At 40.3% G+C, this 10,319-nt stretch overlaps 1 protein-coding gene across 1 annotated transcript; it reads left to right on the forward strand.

The window, feature by feature from the left end:
* Positions 1 to 441: 441 nt before the first annotated feature.
* Positions 442 to 9,550, forward strand: LOC140924583 (uncharacterized). The gene is made up of 4 exons (XM_073374601.1): positions 442 to 553; positions 1,834 to 2,157; positions 3,160 to 3,420; positions 4,536 to 9,550. Exons 1-4 carry the CDS (start codon positions 448 to 450, stop codon positions 8,669 to 8,671), a joined length of 4,827 nt encoding a protein of 1,608 aa, XP_073230702.1. The 5' UTR covers positions 442 to 447; the 3' UTR covers positions 8,672 to 9,550.
* The last annotated feature ends 769 nt before the right edge of the window (positions 9,551 to 10,319 follow it).

Consider the following 10,319-nt stretch of genomic DNA (forward strand, 5'->3'; position numbering starts at 1 on the left):
AATTTCCCAGAGGACGCACAGTTTTCCAAATTCACACCCTTCACCATCTCCCGAATTAATTTTCTCCCGGATATTTGAATTATTACCTTTCTGGTTGTTGGACAGTGTCCTGCAGAGTCACTGCCCGTTTGTGGCAAAATCTGGGAAAACACTTCATTATGTGTTTGGTTTTCTTAACCGTAAGATTTTATTAGGTACGCTCGTGCGTACTGGCCATTGGAAATGCGCCTCTTCTGTACAAGTTTTTTATTTATATATTTATTTTTATTTTTTTATTGGATTTCAAGACTTCTTATGACAATAGTTACATAGAAACAAAATTAAAAAATAGAAACAATTTACATTAACAAGCCAAGAGAAAAAGGCAAAATATAAAATTACAGCATATACAGCTACTTCTGTACAAGTTGTTCTTAGCGTGGATTCTACTTTTCAGGCCTATCAATCATGGCGACCGCACATGGGCGTCATATTTTGTTCACGCCAACACCTTTCCTAGGCTCTCCCGCTCCCGCCACAATTCTTCCAAGCCCCTCCTCTGCAACTGGACCAGGTAATTTTGACAGTTTTACAGTAGTTTTGTCTCCAGTAATGTAAAAACAAATGAACAAAAATGGAGACATTCCATGGCCACAGTTGTGGATAAATAAAATTCTACCGTAAACGCTGTACGTTTAATCACATATTCTAAAAGCATTTTATCAGCATTTCGCTGGTACCGTACTCTAATTACATATGAATGGGTATTTACACTCAGCATCTTATACAAGGTAACCCCAAAACTCGTTTTAACCCCGAAAAAGCTAAAATAACGCCTTGGGGACTGCTTTTCGCACGCCAGCTGAGACTGACTAAACGGGCAGTATCAACTGATCGATTTCACTTTTAAGCTTATATTGGATCCTCTTTGGATTTGAACTCGGCCCTTACTGTAGCAGGTACAATAAGATTGATAATACTTTTAAATGAGCCAGATCAGATTATCGCAAATTACACAGGTCGATCACAAGTAATAAGTTAATGATGATGATGATGATGATGATGATGATGATGATGATGATGACGATGACAAGTATAACAGAAATACAGTGGAAGCCCTCCCTCGTGAGCGGAAACCCTCGGGACGCGAGAAGGGTGTACGTAACTTGAGCTGGCCGCTTACGGGAACGAAAAATGCGGAGTTTGTATAAGAGTTAAGAAAATCGGGTTTTTGGGAAGGCGGCCGTAAGTAGAGCTGTCCGCTCACGAGAGTTTCCGTTAGGAGAGTTTCCTCTGAAATTTTAATCAGATCTCCAAGTCAAACCAATCAATCAATAAGATCAAGCAATGTTCATTAGTGCTCTTGGTACTTACAGAGAAGTATATTACAGGCTGACAATTAGCAAAAAAGAGAGCACAGCCAGTTAGAATTAGCAAATGCTAGCGGCGCTAAGTGCCGCTGATGAGCCCTGTTATCATATGTAAGCCAGGTCATCATTTGGACCCTTAACCACCGCGTTAGACATCATACCATAAGCATTTTGGACGAGATCATATTCGTGCTATACCTGTTATTAGTATCAGTTACACTGTACATGGAAGCCATGTGTTTTGGTGGCAAACCACTCTATGAAGGCTATAAACAGTTAGTTGTGTTACTTTATTTCCACTTTCATTATGCAATGAGATACTGGGCAAATTTGGTAACGACAGAGCTTGTCCTGCCCCGATAAAATGGCTCTAGTCATGCTTAATTTTGATCAGTCCAGTCTATCTAATTTAATCTTTTTGATGTTAATGCTGGTTAGCTTCCGAGAGGGTCTTCTAAGACCTTTCCTTTCTTTAACTTTCCAGTCAGCAGTTTTGACCTTGGTGAGAACCAGAAGAGATGGGTTGTGATTGGGATTTGTTTGAACAGACTTTTGTTGCCAGTTCTCCGAACTTTTGTGGCTCAAGAAATTCCCAAACACTACGCAACCCTGAAAAGTGCACATGGAATTGACACTCAAGTCTTTGGACATTTTTTCGATAAAGATGGCTCATTTCTGCTGAATTATGGAAGTATAAACAACAACTGGGGAAAATTTAAGAGAAAAGTTCGTTCGTATGATTATAAGGTTAACACAGCTGAAGACCTGGCCAAACTTTATCTAGAGCCACACATAGCCAAGTTTACAGGTATGAGAATGTCAGGTTCCTGCCTTTCCCACACAAAAATTCGGTCGTCCTTTTAAAAAAGTGAAGAAGAAAGGATTGATCGTATGCAGAATTTTTACTTACTGCAATATGATATCTTAAACGAGTGATAGGGAAAAAAATTGGCACCAAATGAGCAACGCATTTTTACTTTCGCGTGATATAAAATTCAAATGTCACAGATATAAAATTCAAAATTTTTTGCGTGATATAAAATTTAAATGTCACCGCCCCATTTTTGTTGGTTTTCTGCCAAGTTGGCTTTCGGTTACCGTGAACACTTTTGGTGGTTTCGAGCCCTATCTAGTGCAAAAATAGGACAAATAGTACTGAAATTTCTTCAAAACGTTTCTTCAAAATTTGAGAAATAATGGAGAAAAGTTAAATGCAACGGAAAATTCAGAGGGGATTTTTCCATTTTTTTTTCCATTCGATAAATGGGACGTTTTTAAGCTAGAATGTTTTGTCGAATATATCGCATAAAATGTCCTCGTATTACTGTAATAATTATTGCCGAGATTTATAATCACGCACACGGCAAACGGCAAACGTAAGGTGCAAGTTGACAAGTTCTCAAATTGGGAAATTTGCAGGTAAAAACTGTCCAATATAATCTAATGGAGGAACATTTTTGTCTAGAATGAATGAACTCGTGTGGTAAACGACAAGTAAAGGGTCACTTGGTCACGTGGTAGAAACTAACGTTTTCCGTTTGCCCTTTTCCGTAAACCAGATTCTAAAAACTCTTTATTGCCAATTATAGAGTTTTAAGACGACACTTGTAAAAACAGTCACCGTAAAAACGACTCCAGCCGATAAATAACAATTTCCTAGTCATGTACCCTTTAAGTCAAGACGACGATAAAGTCGAAGTTTTTACCCAGAGATTTAGAATTTTTGCATGTTGGAGGTGCCATTTACTGCAGCGAAATACTAACATCAAAGTGAAGAAACATTGGAGATTGCATAATTATCTTTTTTTAGGGTTTGATAACACATGTGACCTGTCCGCAGTGTTAGGAATTCTTGAGAGAGCATCAATTTTTCACGCTCGTATCCAAACCAACGCTAAAAACGTGCGCGCTGAGGTGAGAAATGAATGGGGACATTGCAACTTTGACCATTGGACTGCCGCAGAATTTAACAACGGTTTTCAGCTCATTGAAACGTTACTTCGTTCACTGGGATTACCAAAAGCCGATGTGGATAAGCATCTAGATGACCTTCAGGAGTGGGAGACCAAAGGCAAGTTTTAATATATTAGTTATTCGTAAGAATTCTAACCTAGCCGTAACATTCATAAATAGAACGAAACCTGAGAAGAACTCGAATTTCCTCCAATATTTCTGTCATAGAAAGGGAAGTGCAACCACAATATATGAAATTTCTCTTTGGTTATCTGGCATTAGAAGAACACGCTACCGTATCAGTTGTCGATTATTGTTTTGGGTCTTAGTTCCTACCCATGTTTCCCCTTTTTGAGGTTTTGTATGGCAGGGGTTTTTCGTTGCTTCTGCAGCGGCCTACTACGGCATAATCGACCAGAAATGTTGGTTGTTATTTGTGTGCCATTGTAGGGAAGCTCGTTGTTATAAACAGAAGGAATTTTCATGGCAGAATTCTACAGAATGTTAAATTGATCATTTCTTCTACATCTTTGCACCAAAATCACCGTGAGCTCTTGCACCAGCAAGCAATTGTCTATTCAGTTAAGTCCAAAATCAGACAATGCAAATATCAGGTTTACTTGAAGGTTCCCCCTGCAAAATTGCCTATTTCTTATGCACACGAGTAAAGTACAGATGATAGTGAAACCTCGCAGTCTCACGATTTAGTCACCTAATGATCAGGGGCTGGGAAATCTATTGCTCCCTATAATTTGCTGTACAGGGCAGTTATATTGTCGATAGACCTATTCGGCTACCTCAGTGTTGTACCCAATTCAAATCTCCCGGGGTTAAGATTCTTTCTGTGCTGTATTTTCATTATAATGTGGCATTCACATTTAAATGATATGGAAATTCCTGAAATAAAACATTTTATTCCCAAAGGGTATGAATTGGGTACAACATGAGTTAGCCGAATTGGTCTATTGGGCGCGAAGAATGTCCCGCAGAGTCAAAACTGTAAATTATAGAGCGGCGGTTAACTCTCGAGTTTTTACCACACTTCTGCAGGGAGATCTTACCATTTCTTACTTTTCATGAAAGAAACGTTTTTGTTAGCATTTCCGATCAGAGTCAGATTAACAAACACATGCAAATTTCCACAATGTCTTGAGGTAACTCATCTATGATACATAGAAGACTCTCTAAAACATCTTGCGAATGGCTTTTAAGGATAAAATTTTGTTTTGGTAGGTTTGACGCTGTGTATGGGCTGTCCCGTAGATAAAGATCTGATGAATCTTATTAGTGTGGAGGTTACCAACCTTGAAAAACAAGTGGAAAATATAAAGAAATCAAGCACCGATGAAGCCAAAAGGATTAGTGATGCCCTTCAGATTACCACAGAGGAGGTTCAAAACTTTTATACACGAATTCGCGACATTGAGAGTCGACTGGACGCGGAGCAAATGGAACGTTTAAAAGAATACGAAGCTTTGTCTGGTACAATTGAAGGAAGTTCGAAAGACTTAACAATCACTAAGAAGCGAGTAGTTGCCAATGAGGAAAATATTTCACTCTTAGAGGGAAAGCAAAATGACTTAGAGGCAACACTATCGTCCGTAAAGGAAGAACAAGAAAATCTTACCTCAAAGGTCGGTGCTTTGCAAATCGAGCGGTCTCAATTGGATGCACGAGTAACAGCGCTGGAGGAGGGAAACCTTAATACAATATCGACTACCAGTATTTTCCATGTGCCCAGTCGCAACCCTTGCTTTTGCGGCCGTAATAGCGAGCTAGAAGCCATTGCAGAGCACCTAAAAATTGCCGGCAAAGGCTGCGTTCACTCAGCCATTTGTGGTCTTGGGGGAGTGGGAAAAACATCTCTCGCTGTTGAGTTTCTATGGCGACACGAGGAAGAATATCCAGGGGGTATTTTTTGGATTTCAGGCGAGAATAACAATCTTTTTCAAAGGACCCTCAGTGAAATGGCACGGCAAATTGGAACTTCTGAAAAAGACTGGTATAACTCCTTGTCGAGAACCCTTGATTGGCTGGGAAAACGCGAAGAGTTGTGGTGTCTGGTCGTCGATAATCTTGATGAGTTAGAAATGTCCACAGAAATGTGTAAGCTTCTTACTGGTCACTGGAAGTATGCAGCTCGAGGCCATATTATCGTCACCACGAGAAGGGAATTAGTAGAGTTGGAAGAGGAAATAGGTGTCGAAGAATCGTATTGCATAGAGTTAAAGTGCTTAACAGAAGGTGAAGGAGTTCAGTTTTTACGAATGCGAACTGGAAAAGATTGGAAAGACTATGAGACACGCGAACTGGTCAAAGAACTAGGCGGACTTCCCTTAGCTCTTGATCAAGCTGGCGCTTACATTCGTTGCCTGGACCAAACAATACAACAGTACGTTAACAAATACAGAGCGCAAAAACTGCGTCTCTTGAGAAACAAAAAAGCCCGACAGTTTGTGGAAAATACTCCTCCTGAGCGCTTGGCTGTCAACACTACGTGGAAGTTAAACTTTGATCACATCAGCCATTTCTCAAAGGAAATGGAACTGGGCGAAGTCCCCACTCTTTTCATGCAGGTGTGTGCATTTCTCGGTCCAGATGATATCCCTTACGAGTTGATCAATGAAGCTCTAAATAAGGAGGGCAGTCCTGTAAGGGATAGTGGTTTGTGGGATCAAGCTGACATAGCATCGCTTCTCACCAAGTTTTCCTTGTTTCAAAGATATGGGGCAAATTCCTTCAGTGTTCATCGTCTTGTACAAGAAGTGATCCGAAACCAGTTGGAGAAGGAAACTGAGTTTACTGTTCTTTCTTATGCAATTGATGTCCTTCACTACGCGCTAACAAATACACTCTCGCCGGCGGAAGTGTGCGAAACTGTTGTTGAAGACGCTGTTTTTAGTGTTCAAAATCCTCCTTCTCTGCATCTATGGGGCAAGTTGGCTTCACACACCACCTACTTGCAGGAGCATTTGCAAAATTTCTCAGCAACACATAAGGAATCGGTCGGCACTTTGCTGTATACAGAAAAAACCATGCGTATTTTTAACGAAGCAGGTATATTTTTCAGTGTATCACAAGAGAAAGTCAAGGCACAAGAGATGCAGGAATTGAAACTGAAGTTTCTTGTGAACCTTCAAACGTTGTCACCAGAAGATGGTGCCAGAATGCCTGATTACTTCATCGACATCCCTCTAAAGGATAGGCACTACAAGCTTATTTCCCATTGTTTGAGGCAGCCTGATTGTGATTGCGATCCCTTGGATGAAGCAACGACAGCACAAGAAAAAGCTAACCAACTCAGAGAACAAGGCAACCTTGCCGTTAAAAATAGAAAGTTTAAAAACGCCTTAGAACTGTATTCAAGTGCCATTGATTTGTCCGCTAATGACTTTCGACTCTTCTCTAACCGAGCTCTATGCTACTTAAAACTTGGGCAACCGCAGGAAGCACTAGATGACTGTGAAAAGTGTCTTTCATTAAATCCCTGTTACAACAAGGCTCTACAGCGCAAGGCTTGGGCTCTCCGTGATCTTGTTCAAATTGGCTGTAGTCACCTAACTGGTCAAAAAGAGGCGGCACTTCAAATAGCCTTTCACTTTGATCCCAGCCTTCGCAATGACAAAGTGTTTTGTGGTATGTTTTCAGAAGCTGGTGAGAAAATGGCCAAAGAAATAAAAAATGAAACACAACTTAATTTTGCTCTAATGACGACTCGTGGAAATGAAACCATACTACTACATGATGGAGAGTATAACTTAGCAGAATTTTTGGCCTTCGTCAATCTTCAAATTGTAGGTATTGGACGAAAAGTAGTCTTGACATGTGTGGACAGGTGTACGATTTTCGGCTCCAAATGTTATTTTGAAAACATTGTTTTCCCTAAAGGGAACATTCAGATAACTTGTGAAGGCAAGGAAGCAGCTCTGCACCTGAAACACTGTGAAGTTTCTGGAGGATCGGCTAGTTGTGATGACTTTCCAGATTGTAACGGAGGTGTAGGTTGCGTATCCGCCTCCCTAGGAAAACCGGTTTGTGACCGCACTGGCAAATTTGGAGATCCTAGATCAATTTCCGGTTTTGTTGGATATGCTGGAATCCAGATTTTGCATGGCAGCTTTGGACTTATTGAAGCCTGTGTTATTCACGACTGTGGAGGTGGAGGCGCGCTAGTTTCAGGCGAAGGTTCCCGCCTGGAGGTCAGAAACTGCAAAGTGTATAGGAACCATCAAGCTGGTCTAGAAGCAAGAGAAGGTGGACAACTTTTGGCTTTTGGGAACTGGGTATTCAACAGTGGATATCATGGTGTGCTTATTGGTCCAAATGCTGGAGAATGTGTTGTTAGTGGTAACAAGATATTCGAAAATAGAAAAGAGGGCATTTTCGTCTGCAACAACACTGACAAGATAATTCTACGTAACAATGATGTTCATCATAACAGACCTTTTGGCCTTTCGCTAGACCAGAATTCCTGTCTTTTGGTAAATAACAACAGAATTTTTGAGAACGGATTCTACGGAATTCAAGCCCAGTTACGAACATCAGCAACTATAAAAGAGAATGTCATCTCTGGAAATAAATGTGGTGGAATACTGATCGGATTTAACTATTCCGGACGAATTGTTCTGGATTCAAACATGGTGCGAGACCACAGTGGTCCATGGCTTGTGCATCAAGGAATGAAAGATCTTGACTTTACTATTGAGAATGAGGAGCTTGCTGCTTTCTTTAACCTTCCAAAAGGAGAAAGGGGCGTTTATTCCAAACCGCCTCTTCTCAGTGGGAACAAAGAATTTAACAACAAAGAGGGTATCTGTCATCCCCGCGAGGTGGGACAGCGACTAGTCACTGGTTGCACGTTTTGTCGTCGCTTAAATCTGCGCCTCATGAAATGCCTAACATGCAACGTTGCATCCTATTGTAGCAAAGAATGCCAGCGCCGGCACTGGTCCACCCATAAAACGTTATGTTTGGCCCTAAAAAACCGTTACTCCGTTACAGTTGACCTTATTCCGATTGAAAAGTCAAAGGAAGCGCTAGCCTCGGTGCAGACATTCGGCGCCGAGTCAAAAGGTATTGGAACCGGATCTGCGCCCCGAACAAACAGCCGCCAAAAATTTATTGTTAAAATTAAAACCCATTCTCAGAACACTCACCCACTGCAGTTGCTTGCCGTGTGTGATAGAAGTCACACCATCGTTTCCCATATTCAAAGCCCAGACATCTTCAACGTGATAATGGAGTGTGGTGTGCTTGTGGATTTGCTCGATGGCACAAGCAAGAAGGCATTTTTCTGGGCCACGTTTACTGGGATCGAAGAAAAACTGGTCATATTCCTCGATCACTTAGCTCCTTATCAGGCGTGGTAGCAGTTTTTTTTTTTTTTTTTTTTTTTTTTTTTTTTTTTTTTCATCTCTACAGCCGAATTCGCGAAATTCTCGTTAAGACATGAAAGAATAACAAATTTGTTAAAATTTAATAACGCTATGTGTGCATTTTTTACGATGACTAACGTCGACTTACTAACTGTTGAGATCACTTGGTGCACATCTACTAGAACAAGTATTATTTTCAATTTCGGTGAACAATTGCTTTAGAAATATTTACCTCGCCTCTTTGCTTCTCCTTAAAGTCTGTCACAATTGTTCACATATCTTTTGGTTGCGGTAAATCAGTATGACCGTGTACTAAAATATACTAAACAAGTTTCTATTACCTGATTGATTTATAATTTAAAAGGCAGCGAGTCGTTTTAACGTTGAAATGACTCCCTCGATTTATGGATGGACTAGTGCTTGCCAAGTGGTTTCGGTAGTGGTCTGGTTACCTACGTTATATTTAAATTAGCGTTATATTTAACAATTGAGTATGTTGTGAATGTTCATACAGATCAATAGGGGTTTTATCAGGCTCTGCGATCTGCATAATTCTTCAAATCACAGGCGGCTGATATCATAAGGAAGCCGCATTCAATAACAGTTTTATAATTCATTCAAAACATTTCTAAGTTTTTAACAGCCTTACTTCCTCGTTGTCTTTCTTTTTCGGCACGGTTTTGGGATAGCTGACATCCATCGAGCAATATTTTTTTCGTATTCTTGCATACATACGTACATACAACCTTTATTTATACACGATGAAAGTCAAAGCTTACAGCTTGTGGGGTCTTCAGTTCAGTTTTAGTCAGCAATTGGGCTATTCTGTTTTCGGATACCCGTGAACTCTTTCGCCATTTGTTTCAGTTTACATTTTATTAGGGTTCCACGCCACTGCCTGGAAACGAGGTTGCTATTTTGTATTGCGGCAATATACCATCGTATCGATTATATAGTGGTGACTCTTCCAAATGTGATAAGTGCCGGCTGGTTATGAAAATTAGTCGGGAGATTGGAGCCAATCAGAAATGGCGAATTCCGAAATATGTTAAATGAATAGTCAATATAATTGTACGCAAATAGATGCCTTGAATAAGACAAAACTAATCAGTATTTATATTTAGGCGAACAATAAATGGGATTGTTATTCAGGCCCTATTTTAAAGTCCATTCCAAGTTTGGGGGGAGCTTGTAGACTTTCCTTCTAATGTCACCCACCCATGATACCAGATTCACGTATCATGATATGATTGGTCAGATCGCTGACTGTTGACAAGTGAGCGATGAATACCCACGTGCGCACCAGGCGTGCGTAGGAATATTATTAAGCCAATGCATTCAAGCGTAAAAAAAGAAACATCATAATTTGAAGGGACTTATTATCTTATTGACATGTTAGTGGCATAAATTGTGCAAGGGTTATTTACCTGGAACTAGGGGACATGTGATATATCCATCAGGTGCCGCCCCGAGGGCGCAACAGGTAAATAACTTAAATGCTTATTTTTCACTCGTGAGGTTTCCTAAAGCAAAACGCTTTTGAAAAAGCTTTCAGTTAATTCTCTAGAGATGCTTATTCCCAAGATCCTCGAATTGTTTGAGGTTGAATTCTAAAATATGGAAATTGGTCAATTTCTTTGGA

This window comes from Porites lutea, chromosome 14 (genome assembly GCF_958299795.1).
Source record: "Porites lutea chromosome 14, jaPorLute2.1, whole genome shotgun sequence".
In the NCBI taxonomy this organism is placed as follows: Eukaryota; Metazoa; Cnidaria; class Anthozoa; order Scleractinia; family Poritidae; genus Porites; species Porites lutea.